This window comes from Durio zibethinus, chromosome 14 (genome assembly GCF_047325235.1).
Source record: "Durio zibethinus cultivar Kanyao isolate XHJ-2024 chromosome 14, ASM4732523v1, whole genome shotgun sequence".
NCBI classification, from domain to species: domain Eukaryota; kingdom Viridiplantae; phylum Streptophyta; class Magnoliopsida; order Malvales; family Malvaceae; genus Durio; species Durio zibethinus.
In genome coordinates, this window is record NC_143175.1 from 20108335 (window position 1) to 20136138 (window position 27804).

General features: G+C 30.4%; 2 protein-coding genes and 1 pseudogene across 9 annotated transcripts; all 3 read left to right on the forward strand.

Moving 5' to 3' along the window:
* Positions 1–8239: 8239 nt before the first annotated feature.
* On the forward strand, positions 8240–12939 carry LOC111295542 (ACT domain-containing protein ACR10-like). The gene is made up of 6 exons (XM_022889071.2): positions 8240–8686; positions 9121–9342; positions 10364–10469; positions 11563–11899; positions 12276–12560; positions 12652–12939. The coding sequence occupies exons 1-6, from the start codon at positions 8533–8535 to the stop codon at positions 12787–12789; spliced, it is 1242 nt and encodes a 413-aa protein (XP_022744806.2). The 5' UTR covers positions 8240–8532; the 3' UTR covers positions 12790–12939.
* Positions 12940–13252: 313 nt separating this feature from the next.
* On the forward strand, positions 13253–19811 carry LOC111295527 (protein SEEDLING PLASTID DEVELOPMENT 1-like; annotated as a pseudogene). Its single transcript, XR_016327667.1, has 10 exons — positions 13253–14123; positions 14707–14751; positions 16460–16620; positions 17046–17196; positions 17303–17494; positions 17769–17931; positions 18027–18262; positions 18650–18826; positions 18986–19147; positions 19369–19811. The product of XR_016327667.1 is annotated as a protein SEEDLING PLASTID DEVELOPMENT 1-like (transcript).
* A 455-nt stretch (positions 19812–20266) lies between these two features.
* Positions 20267–27592, forward strand: LOC111293922 (glycine-rich RNA-binding protein RZ1C-like). 7 transcript variants are annotated; one of them, XM_089743724.1, is made up of 6 exons: positions 20267–20412; positions 20531–20682; positions 24427–24567; positions 25094–25584; positions 26277–26553; positions 27276–27592. In XM_089743724.1, the coding sequence occupies exons 2-5, from the start codon at positions 20572–20574 to the stop codon at positions 26503–26505; spliced, it is 972 nt and encodes a 323-aa protein (XP_089599850.1). In that variant the 5' UTR covers positions 20267–20412; positions 20531–20571; the 3' UTR covers positions 26506–26553; positions 27276–27592. The 7 variants fall into 7 exon arrangements, with proteins under 7 accessions (XP_089599850.1, XP_022742716.1, XP_022742715.1 ...); XM_022886981.2 differs by having other exon boundaries at positions 27281–27592; XM_022886980.2 differs by lacking the exon at positions 27276–27592 and having other exon boundaries at positions 26277–26648.
* The last annotated feature ends 212 nt before the right edge of the window (positions 27593–27804 follow it).

Sequence of the window (27804 nt, forward strand, 5' to 3'; positions counted from 1 at the left end):
TGTTTGATGTATTTTACTAATATATATATAAGTGAGCTGTAATGTTTGTCAGTTGGAAACTGGTTCATGAGGTCTTTTGCTGATATGTATATATATATTCCCATGTTCTGTAATTTTCATTTTCCCTAGAGGAATTGTTTGATATGAAAGTGTTCATTCTCATTTGGGAAGAATGGCCAGTAGAGAGATGATGATGATGAGTTTCTTGCAAATACACTGGTATTCCTACATCGAGGTCATCGATTACCAAGGCAGGGCTATCCTCTCAGGTACTGCTGATATAATCATCAATTCATCGTATTGACGTTGCTTTATGATCAACCTTATTTTAGCGTTCATCATCAACATTGTTTACATGGTCAGCTCTTTTACTTTCTAAATGCCAGGTTGACAACAGTTTCTTCTTACTCTGCACCTGAAATACTTTGCTTCCGTTCCTGCAAGCCCTCCTGCTCTGAAACAGTTTCTTCACATTGTGCATAAGTCAAAAGTTGTAGTATCATACTGAAAACGTTTTGATTTTCTTTATAAATGTGATATATATATATATATATATATGTATATCCATATCAGTTGTTTTAGTATATTATTTTAAATTTTTTAATTTAATATAAATATATTTATGAATATACATAAATTTGTATATTATAATATTATGAATAATTTACAAAATAAATATATAATATCTTAAAAAATTAAATAAATAAGTTTTAAATATAAAGAATAATATCACAAACTTTTTATAATATTTTTAAACTCTTAATTTGGTCATATAATATTTAAATAAATATTTTTTATATAAATATTAAGATAAAAACAACAAAAATGAAAAATTAAACTTGATTTTATAATTGTTAAACTTTAGAAAAAAAGCACAATTGCTTTCTTGAAAGATATTAAAATATTTTATGAACTTTGATTTGAAAAAATAAAGTATAAAAGAAAATAAATTATAATAAAAAATAGAAAAATTCAATTTTTAATAGTTATTTTATTAATTAATTTTATTTTTATTAAGTTAAAAATAATCAAACAATAAAAGATAAGTTAAAAATTACAAAATATATTTCATATTCACGTATCAATCAAAATAAGCTAATCCACAAAAATTTACCAAAATCAAACCAAACCAATGAAAATAACTAATATTACTCGATATCAAATTTGATACGAAATTTTTAAAAAAATATATATCATATTTTGATATAATGAAAAGATATTAAAACGAAATTAAAAATTATGGTTTCACTTAAAATTTGCTAGAGAGCCAACCACTCTAAATTAATATCGGCAAATTTGTAAGTGCTGAATCTGTTGGCAACCTTGGTTAGATCTGATAATTTTTAATATAATATGATAACGTAATATAAAAATGATACTAAAAAAATTATGTATAAATTTAGTGTAATTGTATTTTATGTCTTACTAATGTTAGCATGATTAATATAAGACATTATTTATATCATGTTCATGTCAAACTATATTGATATGCTTAAGACATGGTATTGTTCATAACATATAAAATTTTTTAAAATTATTTTAATTTATTTAAAAAATAAATTAATAATTATATTTATTGTAACATTTTGATATTTAAATATATTATAAATATTCAAAATTTAAATAAATTTTATTTAAATATTAATTTAAAGAATATTTTTATTTAAATTAATTAATTAATCATATTTAATTATGTTATTTGTAAATAATTGTATTAATCGTATCATATTGTGTTATTTTGATATAAATTAATTTTAAATCTATTAATTATGTGTGTTACATATAACACATAATAATTATATTATATTTTATTTATATTATTTATATCATTTAAATATTCACATCATATTTATATTAAAATTATTCATAATGCATCCAAAATTATATTTAAAATAAAACATGACAAAGCCTTACGTTCATACAAGAGTTGTAAATGATATATCAGTATTCACAAGTTATTAAAATTTCACTGAAATAAAATTTAAATTTGACTAAATTATTATCGAATAGAACTCGTGCTCAAATAGCTCAACTTATCGATTAAATTAAATTCGAGTATTATTATATTATATTCGAATAACTCACAAGTTTAATCAAATTTTTATATTTTAATTATTTTAATTAACAAAATATCTTGAATTCGAGTTTAAGATCGAGTACAAATAATCAAATTTTTATCAAATATAAGAATCAAATTTATTTTTATATTAATCAACTTTAATCGAATAAATTCGAATAATTTAATTTTTATCTAAAATTAAACTTTAATTAAAAAAACTAATCAAATTCAAGCTAAATTTTGAATCTCAAATTTAAAATCAAATTAAAACTTAAACTTAATATTATATTTATTCAAACTCAATCAATTACACATTTAATTCAGACAAATCAAATTTAAACTTAGGTCATAGCGCGGTTAACCAAATCTATATGTCTGAATTTAAAAAATAAAAATAAAGAAGCTACAGGCCTGCATTAATAGTGACAACTTTAGATACTAGCTGAATAATTGATAAGACACGTGTAGAAACAAAAACTCATTTTCTTCAATATTTTCTTTTTTCAAGAAAAAGGAAAGTAAAGAAAATGCTGCAAATGACATCTGAAGCCGGTGATAAAAAGCAGTACTAAATCGTCCCAAACCTTCGATTTAGTGATTAAAAATACTTAAAAAATATTAAAATTTTGATTTTAAATTAATTTTTTTATTTGTATTAAAATTTTATTATTTTAATATAATAAAAAAATAAAAAGTAGTACTAAATCTAATAAAGTTATTTGTATTCTTTTTATCTATTGCCTATAAAAAAAAGAAAAAAAAAAAGAAAAAGAGCGGATAAAATAGGATTCAAAGTTTAAAGTTCCGTGTTTTATTTAGTAAGATAAAGAGTAAGATTCGAGATTTACAGTCAAAAAGGTTTGTCTTTTTATCGTAAAAAATGAAACATAATCAGTTTTTTATTATAAAGATTCGGCCAAGTTTTCCTTTTACTTAATTATTTGTCGATCTTAAAGATATCAGTGAAGTGTCATGAAGATATACATCTTATCTAAAACTAATTATTATTCTTATTATTTAAAAATATTAAAAAATAACTTTTTATATTATTATTATTATTATTATTTTACTATTTATATTGACGGAATTGACATGTCGTTTTGAGTGTGACAACTGACAAAGTCCAATTGTAACGTTATAAATTAGAATTATGAAAAGTAACTTTCCAAGTGAATCCTTCTTTTCTTAGTTTAACGGTTAAGAAAAGGTGGTTCCAAGTCTCCGAAGGCAGAAGTAACTGGCTCTCATTTCACTTTGACTTTTCTTTAATTTAATGCGCAAATTTGACTATTCCAATTTTCTTTTTTTAATCATTTTAATTGCACCATAATACACCAGTTTTAGCTTTCAGTAAAATGTTTATGTAATATATAACATATATAATCGTATATTTTGAGTTTTTTTAATAGTTTTTTATTTGATTTAATTTCTTATAACAGTATTTTTAGACATTAAAAATACATTTAATTAATTCATATCATTATTTTAAAAAATAATATAATTTTAAATTGAAACCCCAAAATTTATAATTTTTTTAATTTTAAATTACCAATTTTTGGATAAAAAACACAAAAAAAATAGTTTTGTGACATTTAAGTGAAGAAAATATAAAAAGAAAAAGTTAAACCCCTATTTTTATTGATGGAGTTTAAATTTTTACTGACAGTAATTAAGAGATAGATAAAGTTTTTTTATTTCAATTTTATTTTTTTGCATATAAAATAATAATAATAATAATAATGTAGATATTTCATTGCAAGAATTGGTTTAGGGTTGTGACCAGTGTATCAAGTCTTATGTTGTATTGCCTTTGCTGTTGTTGTGGAATACGACTTGATGCAATTTGTTTTATTATTAGTAGATAAGAAATAATATGACCAAGTTCAAGACGGCACATAAAGGTGATTAGATAATTGATGATTTGACAATGTCCAAAACTACATCTGCATAATTTATGTGATTTGACAACTTTTTTCAAACGATAATAGTGATGGATAAGATTGTCTGCAATGCTAGATTTTTGGCAAAAAAAATATCAGTTGGGATTGGATTTGCTAGAAATATTTAGAGCGAAAAGAATTTATATTTTACTAATAATTAAAGAAATGGATTAGTATTTTAACAAAATAAATTGTTTTGCTCAATTAAAACATGGTTCTTCTCTAGTTTTATTTTTATAATTTTTTAAAATGGGTAATTTTATATAACAAATTAAATAAAACTTAATTGTTTTATCAATTTGGTTGAGTTTAATTGCATTGATTAATAATTTTCTATCTCAAATTATAGTATATTTTTTAAAATAATTAATTTTATGCTTAGAATATTTCGTTCAATAAGACATGCATGAATCTTTTAATTTTTTAAAAATTAATCAATTCATATTATAAATAAAAATTATGTAATAATATTTAACATGACTTGAAATTTTAAAAAATTTTATTATAAAATATTAATCCTTATTTGTATGATGAATATAATATATATACATAATTTTTTAAGTATATATAAAGCATAAATATGCATATAAATATATACATACATATATATATACATATATAAATATAAATGTATGTATATATGAATTTAATGCAAAATAAGAAAAAAAATAAATCAAATTGAGAACATCAAAACTTGATTATAATAGCTAAAATCTTTCTTTCAAAAAGTTAGACAAAATATGATTAAACTATTACAAATTACTATGAAAATTTCAAATAATGCTGCCAACATTTGACTACAACTGAGCCTACCCTAGGCCTTGGTAGCCCCTCTAATAATTAAACTATCTCAAATGTCTGTGCAGACAAATTAAAAAATGGTCAATACGAGTTTGACGTGGCAGATTTTGATTGCCAGTGCGCAATAAGAAAATTGAGGCTGATGCACCGAATATTCTCTCGATTGCCTAGAAAAGCACGTGCTGGGGGAGCATATCATGATTTCCCACTTGGCGAAATCTTAGAAAAGCTTTAGTGGGGGAGAAAATTAGGTGATCAGACTTACCAAACTAACCGTCAATTTATCGCGATAATTTTTAAATTTATCGGGAAACACTAATATCATGGTATTTTATTGCACGATTTTTGAAAGTAATATCCGTTTTAACGAAAGCTTTCCACAGCTTGCCGTTTCGCGCCGTCTAGATTGTCTTGATCGTTGAATTTTTTTTTATAATTTATAAAATTTGTTAAAAGTTTTTAAAATTTTTAATTTATAATTAATTTATGATTTTATAAAAATTGGTTTGATTTTAAAATTTTAAAAAATAATTTGATTTAATTTTAAATTTAACAATTAAAATTTAATTGTAATTCAAGAGTTTGTGGGCCGTTTATTTTGTCTTGATTGCTGACAATATCTTTTATGAAATTAATTGTTAGCAAGTACTTGTATGAGACAAAGAAAAAGGTTAAACAAAATTATAGAGGTAACATGCACTTGAAATAAATCTAATGCAATTTGTCACTAAAGTAATTATGTAGCCCTACTTAGTGCCAATGTCATAATGCAATCCTAGAAACCAAAGAAGGGTTGGTTTAATTAATTAATTCATTCATTCACCTTGGTAGTAAAATCTCTTAAGTAAAAAATAACAATTGATGGGTTCAATTGTTTCGATTAAAATATGATATATTAAAATTATAAAATTTGATTAAATTTTAAATTAATTTTTTAAATCGAAATTATTCAAATTAAATTTTACTAGTTAAGTTGATTTATTGAATTTTAAAAATTATTTTTTAAAATTTGCTATTATTTCATATTATTTTTAATATTTAAATAAATATATATAATAATTATTTTATTTTAAAAATTTTTTAAATTGATATAAAAATTAATAAAAAATATATAATTTGATTTAATTCAAAATTTTTTTATTTTTTCACTTCATGATTCAAAAATTGATTTGATCTAAATTGAATTCTAATTATTAAAATTAAAAATTTAACATTCTACTTATCATTTATAACAACATTAACTCCTTATATTTCACTTATAAAAGAAAAAGATTAATCCAAGAAGAAAGTGTTTTGTCACATGTACGATTAACAAGTTAGCGGTTAATGTCCTCGATTATATGTCGTGAAAATTTGTCTCAAAGCCAATGTTTAACACTCCTCAACTTGATAATTGCTTGCTGTTCAAAAGCCAGATTCCTAATTGTGAAATATCACTAGTTAAAATCTAATTTCTTTATAACTTTGTAACTTCCCATATTGATTGCTCTGTTTAAAAATAATTTAATTTGACAACCATATGCTATTGCCCTTATTGCTGGAGTTTAATTAAGTTATTAAAAGCTTGTCCATAATTGGAAGCTTATCATCTAAAATAAAAAGAAGCATCCATCTATTTATACTAAGATAGTCCTTCAAATGCAAGAATCAGAAAAATTAAATTGGATGATTCCCACATCTCATCCTAAATCTTTATTATTTTTAATTACAAAGATTCAATATTTTTCCCCCAATTATAGCATAAAGATCACTCAAACTAGAAAAAAAAAATCAGAAATTAACATAATTAATTTATACAATTATTCTTAAAATATGACATTCAATATGTTTATGATTTAAATTTTAACACTTATAACTCTCTCTAGATCGTGATTTTTTTATAAAAAAATAAATTGAAAAATATATTACGCATGTATAAGTTATAATTATTCTAAAAACTTTGTTCTCTCTTTATTTTTCTTATAATTGAAACTAAATCCAATTGAATGCAAACTCATATCCATCTTTGTATTCTCTTCTATTTATTCCTCAAGGAAGGATGAATCCCTTTGGCAAGGTTTGACATTTTGGAAAAAAAAAGAAAAAAAAGTGATGAATTGTGGAAAAATTGGACTAATTGAACGTGGAATGTTAAAACTTACAAGATGGGGAAAAGGACAAAGAAAATTAACAGCGTAAGCATAAATGTAAGAAGAAAAGAAAGAAAGCTAGTTAATAAAAAATGCATTTTTATTTTTGCTAAAAAAAAAAAAAAAAACCCACCTACCATCACCCAATTACCAAGCCAAGCAAAGCTCCCATTCTTTTTGAGTGATACCAGAACCACAAGCAAAGAATTTTGTTCTATTGGCTGCCTTTGAACTCCTTTAAAAAAATAAATCACTTCCGAAAATTTTCCTTCATGTCTTTTTCCGAAAAAAAAAAAAAAGCTTTTATCAAAATTTTCCTTCTAATAAACTTTTCTTTTTTCGAGTTAAATTAATTTTTATCCTAAATATTTATACTTTTTAAAAAGACATGTAATTATTGAATAAACTTAATGATAAAATCTATAAATTTATAAATAAATTAATTTATTCATAGATAAGATATTAAAATCAAATTAATAAATTTTTGTAAGTGCATCAAAATTATTGAAATAAAAGTAGGTCGAATAGTATATTTTTATTTTTTTGATTTTAAGACATCCAAGATTTTGACTTGAATGACAATGATCAAAACCAAACAAGCAAAGCTATAATTATTACCACTGGTGATGATTTTTTTTTTTTTTTATGAATATTTCTAACGCTCTAAATTAACATCCAAAAGACAAATTTTTAGGATATAAAATTAAAACAAACGTAAATTTTTTGTGATTCGGCATGGAGTATCTTCAGTTTTTTTTAATATCCTTCAATAAAATTAGTTTCTCTTTTATTTTAAATTATGGACTGAAAAAAAAAAAAACTCAAAAGTTGAAGAAATTGCATTGATTTTTGAAAGTTCAGAATCAAAAAACAAAAAGCCCCAAGATTCAGCTGGAGCAGATCACACTTAACCAATAAAATTAAAGCCTAACATAATAATTATCATTTGGACAAAAAATAATTATTACCCCTTTCATCTCAAATTATTTGAATTTGATTGACTTTCATAAAAATTTAAAAAACTTTTGATTTTGATATATTTAATATTAAAATTAAAAATTTTTATAAAATTAAAATTTCAAAATTTTTAATGTTAAAAAGTAAAAAAATTATTAAAATATAATTTTAAAATATAAAAAATAAAAATTTTAGATATTAAAAAAATATAATTTTGAGATATAAAAAAGGACAAAAAAAAAAAAAAGACAGTGGGAATAAAAAAGAGACAAATTTCCTTGTTTTTTCTCAGCGTCTCAACTCTCAACAACAAATAAATACCTAACAAAAGGGCGAGAATTTGAAAATCCCATGCAAAGAAAAGAACAAGAGAAACAGAGGAAGAGAAAATATCTCTTCTCTTTTCTCAGTTGACAGTTCTGTCTTGTGTTTTGTTTCTGTTCACTGTTTCGGACGGAAACCCCAATCCATTTGTCTCAAAACTAAACAAGAACATAAGTGAGAAGGCAAAGGCTAAAAGAAAGAAAATTGGAAAGAGAGAGTGAGGAAAAAAAACCCATTTTTGGGAGCAAAAAATTAGAGGAAACAGGGCAAAAACAGAGCAAAAGTGGAGAGAAAGTGAAGGAAAAAGAAGAAAAGGGGAAAGATGGGCATTTTAAGAGAAGATGTTGTAGTGATAAGTCCGGCAGAGAAAGCAGGGGATCCCACTGTTATAACAGTGAATTGCCCTGATAAAACCGGGTTAGGCTGTGATTTGTGTAGGATTATTTTACTCTTTGGGTTAAGCATTGCTAGAGGAGGTAAGCTTCATTTACTCACCATTTTTTAAAATTTTTTGGGGGTTTTTTGGAGTTGTAGCAAAAATATAAATGATGTGTCATTGTGATTTTCTTTGTTTTTGTTTTTTTAATCTTCATGGGAAGTTTTAACTGGTTGAATATTAGTCCTTTGGTTTTTTTTTTTTTTTGTAATTTTTTGGGATATGAAAAATGAATCAAACTGGTTACTGTTTCTTTTGTTTTAATCTTTAGCAATCTTCAATTTGTTTAGCAAGCAAAAACACTTGATTGATCATGGTTTCTTATGATATATCCTATTGATTTACTTCTTACTCTATTATTGTTATTATCCTTTTTCAAAATTTTTGTTTTAATATTTTATCTATTGATGGCACACAGATTTGGAAGTGTTAGTCAATTATTGATTGTATTTTTTTTTTTTTTTTGTGGATAAGATTTTTCAACAGATGGGAAATGGTGCTACGTAGTGCTTTGGGTGGTTGGGAAAATAAACACAAGGTGGGATTTGCTGGAAAAAAGGCTACTAGAAGTGTGTCCATCGTATTTCTCGACATCTGGGATTGACTATTACCGGCCTGCAAACCAGCAGCCAAAGAAATTGGATGTGTTTCTTCTGAAGTTTTGGTGTTCTTGTGATAGGAAAGGACTATTACATGGTAAACTTTCTTTTCTTCAGATTTAATCTTTTATAGGAATATGTAGCAATTAGTTAGCTATTTAATTAACATTCTATTTTTTTAGCTATTCTGAGAACTGGATATTGTTTTGCCTCAGTGCTTAATGTTTAAAGTGAGGTTTTGTCTTCTCTTTTAGGAGCAAGATAGTATTTGTGCTGCAATTCAGAAAAGTTTCTTGATTAAATCGTGTTGGACAAAATTTGTATTTGTTTATTAACTGGAAATATGTTCATGAGAATGAAATAGTAATACCTTTGAGAAGGAATATTTTTGGTTTTATTTTGCCTTCGGTTTAATATTATAGGGTTAATTTTATTCTTGTTCAAGATGTTTGAAAAGCCAAAATGCATGGCAAAATTAATGTGAATTGTATGAGTTTTGAAGAATAACAATATGTGAGTATTAAAAACTAAACTTTTTATTTCAATCTTGTAGCTGGATTTTGGGGGAAAGAAAGGAAAATTCGGATTCAAATTTTAAATTACTTTATTTGGAAAATTATCGAATTTAGAAATTGTCTGGTGAAAGGAAACGAGAGCCTTTCTTAAAGTACAACTATTTTAGAAGGAAAACAGGTATCAAAAGGAATGTGAGCATTTTTTCAAAGGGAGACTGGTATCACCATGACTTTTCTGTAAAACATGCAGCCCCTCAACGATAACATTATGAATTTCTACCATACCAGTATGTTTCTCTTAATGAATTACCTTCATTGCCAAGTGATCTGTTCGCTTATATAGGCAAAGAGTTGTGTACTCAAACACAACAAACTGGGTTTTTGAGTGGGAAAGATATATACATATCCTCTACCATCTGCTGTTTGGAATTTTCTTTTAAATTTATTTTTCCTTGTTTAATTGGTTATAGTTACTGCTCCATAACTGAGTGTAGTTTTGTTGATTTTTGAGATTAATCAAGAGTTCTTTTGTGTTTATGGTAATTGGTATGTCCTTGTCATTTAGTTAATTTAAATTTGCTTTTTTTTTTTTGGTTATGATAGATGTAACTCGGGTCCTTTTTGAGCTGGAGCTTACAATAAAGAGAGTGAAGGTTTCTACTACTCCAGATGGAAAAGTGATGGACCTCTTTTTCATCAGTGATACCAGGTTTGTTAGTGTTGAGAACTTTATGTATAACTTGAAAGTAGTTGATCATTCTATTTTCCTCATTGCATTGTTGCTTGGTTCTTTTTGACCTATTTGATTGTCTAGTACATATAGGGAAAAATGAATAGAGTATTTGGATTGTTAAGGGTGTGAATCTTTTCATAATGGTTTCTCCACAAACGGAATCAGTTGACTGGGGCACAAAGTAGTTCTAATAAATGGCATGTGTTTTACATGTGAAACAGGGGAAGGCTGTTGAGGTTAACATACTGAATAATTGAAAATTAGAATTTGGAATTAATTTAGGCATAAATGAACTCTAGTTTCCTTTTCTTGTGAGTCATATTGCTTTAGACTTACACATAAAACTAACTGATCTCTTGAAAGGGAATGCTCTACTTCTACTGGTTTCCAAAGTGAAGTGATTTCTTAAGAAAGCAGATACGATTTGTTTTTAAAGCAATGTCGAGTGGTGATTATCTAATAAAAGACACATCAAAGCACCATATATGGTTTCACGGCTGCTTTATATCCTTGGTTGTCATATGACTATATCCCTAAGTTATACTTGATCTTTTTCATTAAATTGAATGAACTTTTCACAATTCATTACATATGAAACTTAAATTGATGGTATTTCTAATTGAAAGAAAAGAGAAGTTTGATTATTAATTAATACATTGGACCCTCAAATTGGACTTTTAAATAAATAAAAAAAATTCCCTTTTTTGTAGTTTATCTGACATTAAGAGGAAGCTAACTTCTTTTAATGGAAGAGATACAACCTCTTTTCTGGGCACATTGTGATGGAGTGAATTAGGAAAGAAGAGAAGATATGTGGATAGCTTCTGGTATCACCCCGGACTCACATTAAACTTGTACCATTATGTTGATTTATCAGGACAATGCATGTATTTGCTGTTTCCTGATATATATTTGTGTGTGTGCAGGCATGTATGTTTAGATGATAAACAAAAAAGTCAACATAGCTGTAGAAACATGCTATATAGGAGAGAGAGAGAGAGAGAGAGAGAGAGAGAGAGATTGTTGAGATGCTTTTGTAACCTGGTTTCCCCCCTTTTTTATAATTTAGGGAACTTCTTCATATGAAAGAACGTCAGGGTCAAACAATTCTTCACTTGAAAACTGCACTAGGTGATATATTGGAAAGTTGTGAGATCGAATCAGCTGGCCCAGAAATAACTGCATGTTCACAAGGCACTTCATTCCTTCCTTCTGCAATCACCGAAGACATGTTCAGTTTAGAGCTGCTTGCACGATATCCCAGTGGATTACTTGCTTCAAACCCTATATCGATTACAGTGGACAACAACCTTAGCCCCTCCCACACGCTTATTCAAGTCCTCTGCCAGGATCACAAAGGTCTAATTTATGATATCATGAGAACCCTAAAGGACTACAACATCCAGGTACATATCTTAAACTATTAACATTTGTATTGAAAAAGGTTTTCTTTTTTTTTTTCTTTGATTTCTGGGCCTATACATACAGTACTTTGCATTTGCTTGCCATCGGTAAATCTGAAGAGCAAAACCCATGATAAGTTAAATGGCCAATTCCTCCCCCTTTTGATGGTTTTATACTTTAAAATTGCAAGAGATTATCTTCTGAAACTTGAGTGTCTACAGATTAATGCTTGGAATTTCATTTAGACATTGTGGTTCCATGATGGAACCTGGTCGAAAAGAGTTGTGTCATAACTGCAAAACTATGTAACTTGGCTTCTCTCCTTGATTACTCAATTTCCTATAAATGCTTCATTTAAAAATTAGTATTTCATAGCAGGTTTCTTATGGACGATTCTTTGCAAACCAAAAAGGTGGCTGTGAGTTGGACTTGTTCATAGTGCAAGCCGATGGTAAGAAGATTGTTGACCGCAATAAGCAAAATGCATTATGCTCTCGTTTGAGGATGGAGCTTTGGCGTCCTCTTAGAGTGGCTGTGGTAAGCCGGGGCCCTGATACTGAGCTACTAGTAGCAAACCCTGTTGAATTGTCTGGCAGAGGCCGGCCTCTTGTTTTCCATGACATAACCCTTGCTCTCAAGAATCTTAGCATCCAGATCTTTTCGGTATTGGCCTTGATATCCATTATTATTGTCACTAACAAATGGTTGTTCTCCTCAATTTCTAACTGCAATTTGGTTTTTTGAACTTTCACAGGTTGAGATAGGGAGACACATGATCTGCGATCGGGAATGGGAAGTATATAGGATCCTACTCGACGAAGGAGATAGTATTCGTGTTCCCGGGAATATGATCGAAGAGGGTGTTAGAAAAATATTAATGGGTTGGGAATAGTTTAAGATCACTAACCGTGTCAAAAGGCCTCTAAGGTCTCCACAGTCACTGTACAGCACATCTTTTTTTTTTTGTTGTTGTCTTTTGACTAGATACCAACTGTAAATTGTAAAGTTGCCTTAAAAAGAAAATGAAAAGATGTTTGATTCCCATCTCTGCATTGCCTATGAAGAAATTTGGCTTAAGCTCCAGCACTTGCTTTAAGAATAACATGGTGAAGACTTTGAGCGGTCATTGGCTTTCCAAAATAGTGTTTTTGGTAGGCACGCAAACCAATTTAGAAAAGCGACCAGCCGACCAGGCTAAGAATTTCCTTTGGAATAAAAAACAAACGTAATACTCTAAACCAATTTAGTAAATCATCAACTGTTGCATTTAAAACAAAAACATTTCATGAATAAAAAATCTAAATTCAATGCACCATAATAATCTTAATTTTCTTTTCAGTCGAAAAAAGTCATATTTGATGCCCGTACAAATTTGTTACATGCTTTGTATTAGTTGGAAGAGAAATGAGAAAAGTCTTTCCAAAGAGTTTTCAACTTCCAAAGAATCAAAGCCAACTCAAGAACTAACTAAAACAAAAACAAAAACAAAAACCTAAACTCAAACTCTCTTCTTCTGTCTACCACACAAATTTGGTCCAAAATCCAATAGCCCCACGTGTCCTCCAACCAGACCAACCTCTTTACGTCCACGGTCGTTAACTTCCATCACTGTTTGGATCCCACTTTCCCTTCAATCCCAGGGGAGATCCCTCCGAATCATCTCCTTCCCCCTTTCCCTCCCATATCTTCTTTCCTTTCCTTTTAACAAACTAAAAGGAAAAGAAAAACCCAAAGAGAGAAAAACGTACTAAACTAACTTGTTAGAGCTAAAAAAGGAAAAAAATGAGAGCTTTGAAATCGAGATTTGTTCTAATTGACATCACTAATAACGCAACGTCATGGCACCACCGTCAAAAGCATTCCCACTTCATAACAAGGACGCGTGGAGCTCATCAAAGAGCAGCTACGGCATCTATGAGACAATCTCAGCACTCGGTTCTCCGGACCCCACAAATCCGTAAACAGTCTGATCGTACCACATCCTCGAATGGGTCGTCGTCGGATTACCCGAACCCGGCTTCAACTTCCCCGGTCGAGGCTTGTAAGGAGCTTGAGCTGTTCCTGGAAATGTTGCCGTTGAGGATGAATAGCTTGCTTTGCGGGCATGAAGAGATTGGAGAGTTGATTGAGGTGGTTTTGGATTTGGGGAGGAGGTTTCCTTCTGGGGATTGGGTTATTTCGGAACAGCCTGTTATGCATGAAGATTTAAGGCATGCAATATCTAAGGTAATTTTAAGTGAACTAGTAGGTTTAATTTTAATTTTTGTTGTATGTAATGAGGTTTCCAGTAATATGAGCTTTTCACATCAAATAATTTTGGTAATAACATGGTTTAATGTTACTGTGCATAGGAAGATTGAGATCGTGAAATTATTTTAATTGTCCTTTGGAAGAAGTTGACTTTTTTACATTGGTTAATGAACTGGGTAATTCTTTTTTACCTTATTTCGTTTATTAATTCATTTGTTTAGGCTCGGGGTGGAATGGAATGAGGCAGCATCTACCACCTTTTCGATAAAGTTTACTTTTTTAATATTGTTTTTGTTTAGCTTTAACCTGTTATGAACAGGTAGAGATCCAACTACTTTTTTTTTCCCCGTATAATGTCAGTTATTTATTTACTAATTTATATACTATGTAACAAACATGGTCAACATCGGTCGTATGATGATAATGATTGGTAGTCAGATACTAGTAGTTTCTTTTTAAGTGTTGAATTGGGCTTCTCGTGGGTTGGCTGAGTTCTTTTTGTAGTCCAAGTTGCTTCTTTTGGCATAAAAGTGAACTGAAGTTACTCGTTTTTTTCTAGGTTGGTGATTTTTCGGCTCAGGTATTGATGGATCTTTACATCGCATAAGCAAATATTCAAATAGCGGTTTAAAAACAAAATAGCCATAGTAAAATAGCGATAACGTCATCATCCGTTATTATTATTGGATAAAACACGATTGTAAAATTTATTCACAATAAAAATAAAGTGTAACAGTCGTAAATAACGATTTAACGGAGAATAATGACAATAACAGACTGTTATTATTGTTATTTCGTTTTTTTTATACGGATCTAATAGTTTGAGAAAAAAACAAAATTTCAAGTTTTAACCATTTAGTATTTCGGTACTCGAATTCATATCAACATCAAGTTTTCAATCAATATTCAAGATCAAGTAAGAAAAGAAAGTTAAATTATTTTTTTTTTGTAAAATTTTGTAAAATGATATGTTATGAGAGTTTGAGACTTGAGAGAGACGAACGAGATGTATTGAATAAGTGATAATGATAAAAAAATACGAGAAAAAATGAGAGATGAAAAAACAAAAAAAAATTTTGAAAAACAAAGCTTTGAATGTGCGAAAAAGATGAACAGAAGTTGGTTCTAGATGGTTCTGTCGTCTTGCTACAATTAAACATTTGAGGGGCATTAAGGCAAGCATCCGAGGAGGGATTGGGTGGGGTGGGGTGGGGTGGGGTGGGGTGTAGGGTGGTGGGAAGGGATTGGGTATGGTGGGGTGGTGGGGGGTGAGAGTTGAATTTTTTATTTAATTTTGTAATTAATTTTTAAATTTTTTTTAGATAAAATTTAATTAGAGGTTTTAAAAATTTATAATTAAAAAAAAAAGAGATTAATAATTTAATATAATATATATAGAGATTTTAGATGAAACATTTTGATAAATTTTTTTGTATAAGTGAGATTAAAAATAATTAAAATTAAATATTATATTTTAATTGTGTTATATATTAATTTATAATTTTGCATCTGAATTTTAATTTTTTTTTTATTGTTTTGATATTTTATTGTTGTCAATTTTTTTGATATTAGATTAATTCTTGTTATTTTTGTGTAATTATTGAAGATTGTATTTATTATATAATTATTGAAAGTTATTTGTGACAAAAAAATTTATATCAATTAGTGTATAAAAAAGATTAAGTTATTTAATAAATTTAGCATTTTATGATCTATTACTCTTATTAAGATTAAAAACTAAAAAATAAAAAATATAGGTTTGAAAAGTTTATTAAAATATAAGTTTGAAAATTTTTAATTTTTGAAATTTTTTTAGATAAAATCTAATTAGAGAGATTGAAAGTTTATAATTAAAAAAATTAAGGGATTAATAATTTAATATAACATATATAGAGATTTTAGATGAAAATTTTTGATAAATTTTTTTTGTATAAGTTAGACAAAAATTAATTAAAATTAAATATTATATTTTGATTGTGTTATATATTAATTTATAATTTTTATATGAAATTTAATAAATTTTTTTATGAATAAACCAAATATGAATGTTTTTTATAATCTAAATAAAATTATGAATAATTTTTTTAAAAAATAAAAAATATAGTATCATAAACTATTTTTAAAATTATTGAATAAGAGTTTTTATAATTATAATTATAATTATTATATTTTATATAAAATTGTGCAAAAAAAAAAAAAAATACAACTGCGATAACCGCAGTGATTGTAATGATTTTCGTTATATCTGAAAACGCGATAAATGCGACGCGACCAAAAACGCGACCGCGATCGTTATTTAAATCTCTGCGCATTAAGTGCTATTAGAAACGGTAAATTGCAAATAATTGGCCTCACTTGTCGGGTGGGGTCGAGCTGTGTCTGGAAGTGCTGAGATTATACGGGACTTAGTTGAAGGAGGAGGCTCCACCCTGGTCATAGGTCCTCCAGGAGTTGGTAAAACAACCTTAATCAGGTACATACCTGTGCAATGTTTACAAATTCAATCTACTGTTTCTAAGTTCCTCCAAAGTCTTTTTTGTTGGTCGATGCCATTTGCTGTTCAAAATATTATTGTCAGCTTTTAAAATGAAAATAAGTTTTACTTACGTGTTTCAGGTAGGTTAGATAACTCCTCTTTTCATACTTATTCTTGTATTTATTTTCTTTTTCTGACTGTGGATTCGATTTTTATTAACACAGTCTTATTATCTTAATATTGTCTGATCTTGCATCATTGTAACTGACTCTGACTGTTTTTGAGCTTGCTGAAAGTTCTTGAAAGAACTTTATTGGGTTCAATCCTTTGGGATATCTCCATTATGATATTTGACATAAAAAACTCTATTAGTTTTATATGGTATGGGATTTGTGTATCTGAAGAATCTTTGTTTTTTGCAGAGAAATCGCTAGAATGTTGGCTGATGAACACATGAAACGTGTTGTCATTGTAGATACATCAAATGAGATTGGAGGTGATGGAGATATCCCCCATGAAGGAATAGGGCGTGCAAGGAGAATGCAAGTTCCAAATGTAAATATGCAGCATAATGTGAGTGTTGATTTGTGGTTTTGCTCATTGCTATACATCAAAATAACTCATGCTGGGCAATTGTTTGCATTAAGTATAATTATCGGTGGGTTCATCTACCTTGCAGGTAATGATAGAGGCAGTTGAGAATCATATCCCTGAAACCATCATAATTGATGAAATTGGTACAGAGCTAGAAGCATTAGCTGCCAGCACCATTGCTCAACGAGGAGTTCAGCTCGTTGGAACAGCCCATGGAATGACTGTTGACAACATAATAAAGAACCCTTCTCTACAGATCCTTGTTGGTGGCATCGAGGTGCAAAGCAACTCCTATTTTCACTTCATACCACTCATATGGATTTCAATATACTCCAAGTGGCATTATTTTTCCAGTTGGATGCACCACTTAGGTTATTTTACATTGTTTCTCCGAGCCTGTTCACTTGGTTTCATGTTGTAAGGAAATTTGTGGAGCAACTAGAAAATTTCAAGTACAATTGTTTTAGATAGGTAAAATTAGATCAATCTGTGCCATTTTACAGAAGGTTTTTCATTGGATTGCAACAAGTCATTCTTTCATTTGAAAACAGAGTGCAACTCTGGGTGACGAGGAAGCAAAGAAAAGGAAAATGCAAAAGACTATTCTGGAAAGGAAGGGCCCACCAACATTTACATGTGCTGTTGAGATGATATCTAGGATTGAGTGTCGCATTCATCATAGACTTGATGCAACAGTGGATGCTATACTGGCTGGTACATATTCCTTCTTTGAGTGTCTACATTCCTGTATTTGAATTGACGTTTTCATATAAGCAGATGTACTAAGTAGAAACATTTGTGGTTGCCAGGAAAATCTCCTTTGTTCGAAATTCGTCAGATGGAGGCTGAAGCTAATATTCCTCTCAAGTCCAATACCTAAAATTGACATCTTGAGCAATCTGACTTGCCTGATAATAAAGAAAAATGTGCTGAGGTAGATTTTAATGAGGAAGATGAAGATTATCTTCCTAATCCTATAAAGAAAAAGAGGTTTATCGGATCTGTGAGCAAAAGGAGCTCACCAATATTTGTTTTTACTTACAAGGTGAAATAGACAAATTTTCATTTCCATTTCATTTTCATCGTTTTTGCGTTCTGTATCTTAATTTGAGGCTACATTGAGAAAATTGGGGGTGGGCTTCAAGATTACTTGATGAAATGGGCAAAAGGGAGAAGGAAAATATATAATTGGAGAAATACTTAATCTAAATTTATATATAGTTTTAGAAAGTTTTGTCAAAAAAAAAAAAAAACTGATGATTCATGTCTTATTGGATGACACTCCAATAGGATATTGTGGGTGGGTTCCATAGGCTTGATGAAATGTGGTGCCCTGCTGGCCTTTATGAGAAATTCAATGAGCTTTTTGATAATGCTGCTGTCAAGTGTGGCAGTGCTAATATGATTTTTGTTGGTTGGATTTATTGTTTAGATTCTTGAAGCTGATCTCTTACAAGTAACAACAGCTATGGGACTTGAAGATGAAATAGATGTTACTGATGACATTGGGATGGCTGATGCAATTTTAGCATCTGTGTCTGAAATAAAGCAGAACCTCTGGATTCGCGGAACAGCAAAGTTTCACAAGTTTCCAATGTTTGTCATTAAGGTATCTTCATAACTAATTCACAAACAATTGTGCAAAAAAACCGAGACCTACTTCCCTTTTTTCCTGCTACTATCTTTAATGCTGATATGAAATGTCTTCAAAAAAGAAATGGTACCATTCAAGATGTGTTTAATTGATATTAGTTTTCTTGGATTTCAGTCAAATACCATGGTACAAATGGTGAAGGCAGTGCGTATGATTCTTGAAAGGAAATCATACGGCTCAAGATCAAACCATCCTAACAGAAATTCTTTTGATATTGAGATTGAAGATGATGCACCAAAAAGAAAACCCACCTTGGAAGAGATTGATGCCTTAGAGGTGCAATATCTTTCCCTTGTTCTATTTGTTCATTACAGTTCGAAAATTCATCAATTATTCTTAAATGCTTGATGATGAAAGTGCTTGTTTATTGCAATCAGTAGTAATGATAGAGATTATCATTGAAAAGTAGTAATTCTATAGCAAACAATGATGCTCCAGGAAATTTCCAAGCTCTAATAATATCGGTTCAATCATCACCTGTCTGTGTTTTCTTCTAGGAGGTTCGTCTAGCAATTGAATATATTGTAATTCCCGGTGGAGAGCCCGTAGAGCTTCTTCCTAGACGTTCTGAGATAATCGCCCACCAGCTTGAGCTTGTCAAAAGCTATCTGCTGGCTGCAGAAAATTCAGGTACTGAGCTTAACCCAAGGTTGCAAATTCTTCCTCGGAGATTGAAAACTAGTTCAACTTTACAAAACGAAATGGGCTGGAAGCCTCTAACAGATAGCAGAAGTGGGGGAACAAGTGTAACTAGGCTGCCCCCTCCTGCCTGAATAATTTGACAAAATCTCCAATTCTAACATATTTCAGTCATGAATCATTGATTGATACATACACCAGTTCTTATGCGGTTCATACGTGAATTATGTATTTCGTTGTGTATTTATTTAACTTTGTAAAATATTACTATAATGACATTTTATTATTGTTTGTTTCTCAATTCTTGATTTATTGTTAGAGTACTACATTTTTAGTTTTAGTAATCAAAATTTAAATTCTGATAACCGGCAATTTCAAATAAAAAAAACTGATAATTTATTCCAATAATATCAGTAAATTTTTTTTTAAAGCATGAATTAGAAAGTAACATTAGTTCAAACATGATTGTAGCTCAAAAAAATGTCAATGCTTTTTATTATTCATCAAAATTCTAATTTTAATTTTAGTTCCTCAACAATGTTTTATTTAATTTTCTATGGAAAATGAACATTTTGTCAATTTTTTTTAAATGTAAAAAAGAAGTGTAAATGACAAATAAAAACATTTATTTAATTAAATAAAAATGATAAAGGGATAAAAAAAATGATTTCTTTTTGTTTAAAAATTCTCCTTATTTCACATTCATTTTACAGTGGGCTAGTCCTGAACATAAAGGCCCAATCTTTGCTTACAAGTATTGTTCCTAAAGCCCATTACTGGAACGTATAACACCCAAGCAGCAAAAAAATTTCACGTGCCTCGATAACTGTCTAGGGTTTCAAAATCGCTCAAAAAAAAATTGTCACAATTTCACTGCAACCCCAAAAACCAACAGAGGAGAGGTAAACCAAAAAAATAAATTTTCGCATTTTTTCCTGGGAAAGTTAAGATTTTTCTCAGGAAACAAACAAATGTTTTTTTTTTTAAAATTTTTTTTGCTTTATTTGCTCCCATTTTCAGGTTTTTAAAGAAAGAAAGAAAACAGGAATTATATGTAAGGGATGGCAGGGAAAGAAGAGAACCGAATATTTGTCGGAGGATTATCATGGGATGTCACGGAACGACAGCTTGAGCATGCGTTTAATCGCTTTGGCAAAATACTTGATTCTCAGGTACCTGTCTTGAAAAAAAAAATGTTTTCTTTTCTTTGTTTCTGCCTTTTTTTCTTTTTTTGTTTGAGTTATGTTTGGTTGCCTGAAAAATGGAGAGTAATTGTTGGGAAAATAACAAGTTGAAGTTTAAGGGAAAATGGATTGTTGAATTTGCTTTCATTTTGGTTGGATATTGTAGTTTCAGTGTTAGAATTTATGTTATATTAGTGCTTTGACTAATGGGTTCTCCTTGCTTCCTTTTTTTTTTTTTTGGCATTTAGAAGGGTTGTATTTAGTTTCAAGATTGAAGTTTGTGTTAAGAAGGGTTGTTATATTTGCTCACTTGGTTTTCATAATTTTGGACTTTTTGTATTATTTTTATGATTCTTTACAAGTTGGTTTTTCCCCCCATTTTGAAGATTTTTTTTTTCAACATTGAAATTTGTGTTAAAAGGGATTGCCAGAATTTGCCTAATTTTAGGTAGGATGTTTTAGTTATAAGTTCTAGAATTTTTATATCATTTTATTTTCAAATGGGGTTTTGTCATTTTGAATGATAGTAGCGTTCTCAAAATTTTAATTTTGGGTCTATAATTTTAAGTGACTTTGTTTTTAAGTGTGAATTTTGTGCTCAGGTAGGTCACTACCGGTGAATTACTGAATTTGTGAGTGATCTCTTGGTAACTGGTATTTTTTTCAAGTGAAAAAGCAGGTGCATCTAGTTGTTGTTGCATGGGGTCTTTCAATATTTTATTTTTGGATTTGGTTGAAGAAGAAAAAGAAGTTTTGGTTTTGTGCATGTAATTGTTTATATGCATGTCAAGAAGTTTGAATGGAATACTCTGTATTTTCTTCTTCTTCTTCTTCTTCTTTTTTTTTTTTTTTCCGATTTTCATCTTAAAAGAAACAGTTTTTGTTATTATTCAATCTTGTTTTGTTCTATAATTGGTGTTAGAAACTCTTGATTTGGATATGCTTTACGAAGGTAAACAGCTTGGACAGAGCTATTGTGTTTCATAAGGATCTACTCTTCATATACTTCACATATATGCTGGCAAAAACAAAGACTCTGATCTTTTATATAGATTTACGTGACTTGAATATATTTACTAGCACAAGATTTTAACACCCATTTGAACTTTACTCTTTTCCTTTGCCTAAACTTGGTTGTTTGAATATTTTTCCTGGATTTAACCCAAAGCGTTAATAGGGTTTTTAATAATAGAAGGCAGAAGATTGTACCAAATTATTGAAATTGAAACTTATGTTGAAACATTGCGACATTTGTTTGACAATATTAGACCTGGCAATTTGTGTTACCGTATCATGTAAAATATTGTATTCGTGTCATGTTTTACATGAAAATCATGTCATAGTTCGTGTCGACATGAAAACATAAAATACAATATTTTGGTTTTATTAAATTTATTTATTTATTTAATTTTAAGCTGTGTTATCTCCATGTCCTTTATTTGTTCGTATTGTGTCAATGTGTCATGTTTTAAATTGCCAGGTCTGGACAATAGTTTTTAACATTTTTATGTTATGTTACCTTTTTTTCTTGGAAGATGATTATTATGTCAAATTCTCCATGATACTTTAAATATGCCTCCATAATGAGTCTCTTATCTATGTTTCACACAATCATTGCTGATAGAGAGAAACTGCTTGCATATATCAATATCAGAACCCTTTTTACAAGCTTATGTGATATTGGGCTATAATTAATATGTATGGATTGTTTTTTTGTTCTCTTTTGTTACTTGTTTCTTATCTTATTGAAATGCTGGTAAAAACATTTTGACATGTGGTGGAAGGGATTTTTAAGAATTGTTTTTATTCGGAGTGACTGCATCAAGTCGTTTAAGTGCAAGAATCTCTATTTCTAATGTTCGAGCTCAAAGTGTTCATTTAAATTTAAGAGGTATGGTTCATGAAAGGGAGCTGATGCTAAAACTGATTCTTTTAAATTATTTTATGGAGAAACAGTTATATTTGGATTAAAGAATCCTTGCATGAAGCCCCAGGCAATAAGCTTTTTGCTTTATTTGTGAAATTTACTTTTGAAGAGCCTAAAATGATCATTGAGAGTGCCTAAAGAAATAAGCCTTGTTTGTTAAGAGGCTATTCGTGCTAAAGCACACAATGAAGCTTTTGTGGAGTTAGCTTATGAAAAATTTACGGCAAGACCAATTTCCTTGTTCATGATGGACAACAATGGGTAATGATTTGTGTGAATTTGCCTTCTGAGAGGACCCAGAGGTTGTCAAGGTATCTTTTACTGTAGGGTATATGAAGCATTTGTAGACCTTTCTCAGTCGTGAAGAGTACTTGTGGAGCCTTACGATATTATACAGATCTCACATGTCTGACGTTTTTAGTTATGGAGTGTGCTTATGTGCCATCTTTGTCTCTACTCTCTAGCATACTGTTTTCTGGGCCATTATGTTCTTAGTGATGGCAAAGATTCAACACAATTGTGTATACTCATGAACGATTATGCAGTTTTTCCCGAGGTCAAAATTACCTGCTTTTGGATGGGATCTACATCATCGTATCTGCTGATGTGGTAAGCCCATGGTCCAATATCCAGTTTTTCAGCCTTATTTTGTCAAGATTTCTATTTTGATTTGCTTTGAGTTTCCCCATTGATTCAGAATAGAATTGAAGTCACTACCAGATTAGTTGTAACCATGTTCAGGAAAAATTTCGCCATTTCCTTTGGAGTATTGATGAAGCTCTGTTAATCTTTCCTCTTGTCTAACATTTTAAACTAGTTAAAAGTGAATTTCAGATCAGTTTAAGTCCTAATCCATGAATATCCATATAGTGAGCTCAAATCTACCATTTTCATGCCTCTACCACCATTCAGCCAATCAATCTAGCAAATGCTCCAATTTGTTGTTCTTTTGCTTCTGCCTCCAATCGAAGCGTCAGAAACTTGAAATTGTTTTTATTCCGGGATCCAAATGTGTTCTTTTAGTAGGACTGCATCTGTATGGCAGATAATAGATCCATCACTCTCTGTAGCACTAAGTTGGATGATTATAGCATTGCAGTGACTGCATTATCTGCTTCAGTTTTATAACAAGAGCCTTTTCAAAGTTATCTACTTGTGCAAGCCAAAATGCTGAAAATGTAAGATATTGGGCTCAATATTTGTGGCAGTTGGCTGAACCAGCTTTTAGATTTCTCCATCGAAACTGATGCCATGTGGAGATGAGAATTACACCATTTTAGCGTAGCTTGTGTCTGCACATATAATCAACTTCACCAGGATATGCATTTCTATGACAAGTCATGTTGATGAGCGGGACAATTGTTCTCTTGATTTTGATGAGTTATGCTACTGTGACCATGTGTTGTTGTTGATCCTTGTGGTATCCCTGCTGAATGGATTAGCCAATGCCTAGAGTCAGCTAGTTTTGGGCATCGTTTCCAAATTGAAGAAAACTTGTGATGAGGCCTGATGATATATCTGCTTCTTATGTCATTTATAGATTGCACACAAACTGGTTGATATGGGAAACGTTTCTGCTTGGCAAAGATTGATTTTGGCCCAGCATGGAAACCTTATGTTTGTTAACACTGACCAGTTGGAATGTAACTTTGGTTGAATGAAATACTAGCACTGATTACTGGTTTAATCAAGATGTCCAATTTGTATTATGAAGTGAGTGGCAGAGAGAAAAGAAAATCAGAAAGAAAACCATTTGTTTGACCGAATGGGGATTATGATAACTTATGCATAAACTGTTATGTCAGATCCTGTGGGAAATGAGTCAGGTCAGAGTTCTATATTATCAGATCAGAAAAGGAAAAATGTGCAGTATCTTCTGTTTTGTTTTAAGAATCTTTGCAATATCAAACACATATGGATGCTTTATCCACTATAACAAGGAGAAAGTAAGTTTTATTTCATTCTTTTTTTTCCCTTACTATTTAGTACTCTTTGTGCAGACCATGGTTTTGCAGTTCATTTATTTCATTTCTATAGTTGAAATTGATGAATTTTTACTGGAAATGTATTATCTATTAATGAATTTTTTAATTTGCCCAGTAACACCATGTTCCTTTCAACTTTTTTTCTTTTTAAATTAATATTTGAACTATCTAGTGCTATAAGTGACAAGGGCACAATAGTTCAGACACATAATTGTCTAGGGTGATGTTCTTCAAATCTATTAAATGTTTCAAGTTGCAGAGCTTGAGTTCATCATGAGCTTAGGGACTTGATTTACCTCTAGTAATCTTATCTGGAGGGCATTTTATGCATGTTATTTTCTTCTATCCTTTAGCGTACAAATGATGCATGCTACTGATTTGATTCTTTCATGATAAAATGCTAATGTATGCTGTCTAATATATATGTAATACTTGCTTTACATTTTTTCTGTTGTTTGGCATTAGCTTCTTTTGTGTGTGTCTGTAGATCATGTTGGAAAGAGACACAGGACGTCCACGAGGATTTGGCTTTATTACATTTGCAGATCGCCGGTCCATGGATGAAGCTATCAGGGAGATGCATGGACGAGAGTTTGGAGAACGTATCATCTCAGTGAACAAGGCTCAACCCAAAATGGGCGAAGATCTTGACCATGGCTATAGAGGAGGTTACTCATCAAATGGCAGGGGAGGCTATGCAGGTGGAGACAGGCCTGTAGCACAGGATGAATGCTTCAAATGTGGGCGCTTTGGGCACTGGGCACGAGATTGCCCTTCAGCTGGTGGTGGCCGAGGTGGGAGTGGAGGTATCTTTTCTTCACGTTCAAGGTATGGAGGAGCTGATGACCGCGGTGATCGCTTCAGAGATCGGGATCGTTATGTGGATGACCGTTATGATGGTGGACGCTATGGAGATAGGGACCGTTTTGATGGCCGAGATGATAGATATGGAAGCCGTGATCGATATATTGGTGACAGGTATAAGGTTTTATCAAGTATTAATGCAGAATGACAAATTCTCTAGCCATTTTTTATTTTCTGTCATTTCTTATATTTATTTATTTTTACTAAAGGAACTTCCGTTAGTTAAAAAAGAGGTACATTCATTCTCAACTATCAGTTTAATGATATCTTGACAATCATCAACCCAGCATAATTCCTCCGTTTCAGTGCAAACTTGGCCAATGAGCAGCCTCATTAGCATTTCTGCTTACATGTTCAACTTTGGTTTCTCGAAATCCTGACAGCCTCATTCTTTCTTCCTCCATGATGTTACCAATATTGGAAAAGGCAAATTCTCTCAACTGCAACTGTTTTATGATTTCCAGTGCATCCCCTTCCAATAAGATGCGAGTAAAGCCCCAATCACTAGCAAATCATTTTCGGTTCAATCACCCTTTCCATGGTAGTAGACAAAGCTCCCATTAGAAATCCATCTGCGTCCCTAGTAACAACTCCAATCCGTCCCAAATCTTCATATTAACATTAAAAGCGCCATCAAAGCTAAACTTTAACAAAGCCGGTTGGTACAATGTATGCTTTGAAACTTACTGTGTATGATGTTATATTATATCAGGTTTTATGCTCTAGCCTTTAAACTCAACTTCTATTCATGCAGAATCCAGATTTGCTTTCCTTAAGACCTGTTGTATTCTATTTAAAAAATGCAGGTATCCCCCAAGTGGAGATCGATTTGGTGATCGATATGGTGGTTCAGATCGTTTCCCTCAAAATGGTTATGGAAAGGAGAGAGGGTATCGAGATGTTGCCTCGAGAGGCAGTGATAGGTACGGAAGTGGAGGACCTGCACGCAATGATGGAAGAAGCTACAGGAACAGGGCTGGTCCTTATGATCGCCCAGGCAGAGGAGGGCGCCCTTCTTCCTTTGACCGCTATTAAGCGTTCTGAATATGTTCTTTGAACTTTTAGGTCTTAACAGTATGGCAGGTACTCTTTTTTTTTTGTCTATTTATCATGTAGGATCCGTGAATTTCTATGGATGGTAGGATTTGGTTTATCCAAGTTTATTTATATTTGGAGAACGTGTTTCCCCTCTATTTAAATATTTCCTGCTAATATGAATGCATTTTCCTCGGCCGGTAAGATGGCACTTGTGATTTTTGACTGAATGATAAGTGCATATATTTTGTCGATTTGAGCAGGTTCGAATCTGTCTTCTTCCAAAGTCGATAAAATGGAACAAAATAAGTCTGACTGTGGGGTCACAGCTGCACTGATGAGAAGTTAATATAAAAGAGGGGTAGAACATTTTTTTGGAAATTTAGGACACTGGACATCAAACTTCAAACCATTAATGACAACCCAATTGGAATGCCAATCCATTGACTAGTCATTGTTATGTATACTCTGCTAATGACAACCCAATTGGAATGCCAATCCATCGATTAGTCATTATCATGGATACTCTGCATCCAAACTTTTCAACCGTGAGGATTGAGTGTACTTCCTTTTTCTAATAAACTACCAAAAAAACAAAAATAAAAAATAAAACTCACGTGGGTTCTTCACTTCTTTGTGTAAACACACTGACTTTAGATTGCTTGGTGACGGAAATTAGCAGAATATATGAATATATATTGGTGTGCTTGACTTGCTTGCTTTACTTTCACTCTTCCTGTGTTTATATATTTTTATATTTATCCTTCTAGAACAGCAACCTGTTGGGCTGTTGACTGTCAAGTAAGAGGAGAAATACGTTGCAACGAGAGAGGTTCTTTTCCAAATTGATGACGCAAGATGTTCGCAAATGATATGAAGATAACAAAATCGAACTCATAATATCAGGTAATCTTGTTCGTCTCAGGAGTCAAGCAAGAAACTTCTAAGCTGCCGTCTGTTCATGTAACAAGAGGGATTTTATTCAATTCAAGGCATACAAATATTTTCCAAGACATTTTGATTTGCTATTCACATGAAGATTTGATGATTTATTTATTTTATAAAAAAATAAAAATTCATATTATAAGTTTACATTTCAGATATAAAATATATATATTTTAATTTTTTAATTTTAAAATATATTTTTTATTATAATAATATTCTATATTTAAAATTATCATGATTTGAATTCAGAATTAGATTATCATTTTGATACACATCCAAAATGTAAAAAGATTTTTAATCGGCAATAAATCGTGATAAAGACTTAGATATCAAGTTTCTAATGAAGAAAAGTCA

Bases quoted from the DNA above. Each gene is read 5' to 3' on its own strand.
- LOC111295542 (XM_022889071.2), top strand. From the start codon at position 8,533: ATGGGCATTTTAAGAGAAGATGTTGTAGTGATAAGTCCGGCAGAGAAA. The intron at 8,687-9,120 runs GTAAGCTTCATT...TTTGTGGATAAG, and splicing joins GTTAAGCATTGCTAGAGGAG to ATTTTTCAACAGATGGGAAA. The intron at 12,561-12,651 runs GTATTGGCCTTG...GAACTTTCACAG, and splicing joins TTAGCATCCAGATCTTTTCG to GTTGAGATAGGGAGACACAT.
- LOC111293922 (XM_089743724.1), top strand. From the start codon at position 20,572: ATGGCAGGGAAAGAAGAGAACCGAATATTTGTCGGAGGATTATCATGG. The intron at 24,568-25,093 runs GTAAGTTTTATT...GTGTGTCTGTAG, and splicing joins TCCACTATAACAAGGAGAAA to ATCATGTTGGAAAGAGACAC. The intron at 25,585-26,276 runs GTATAAGGTTTT...TAAAAAATGCAG, and splicing joins GATCGATATATTGGTGACAG to GTATCCCCCAAGTGGAGATC.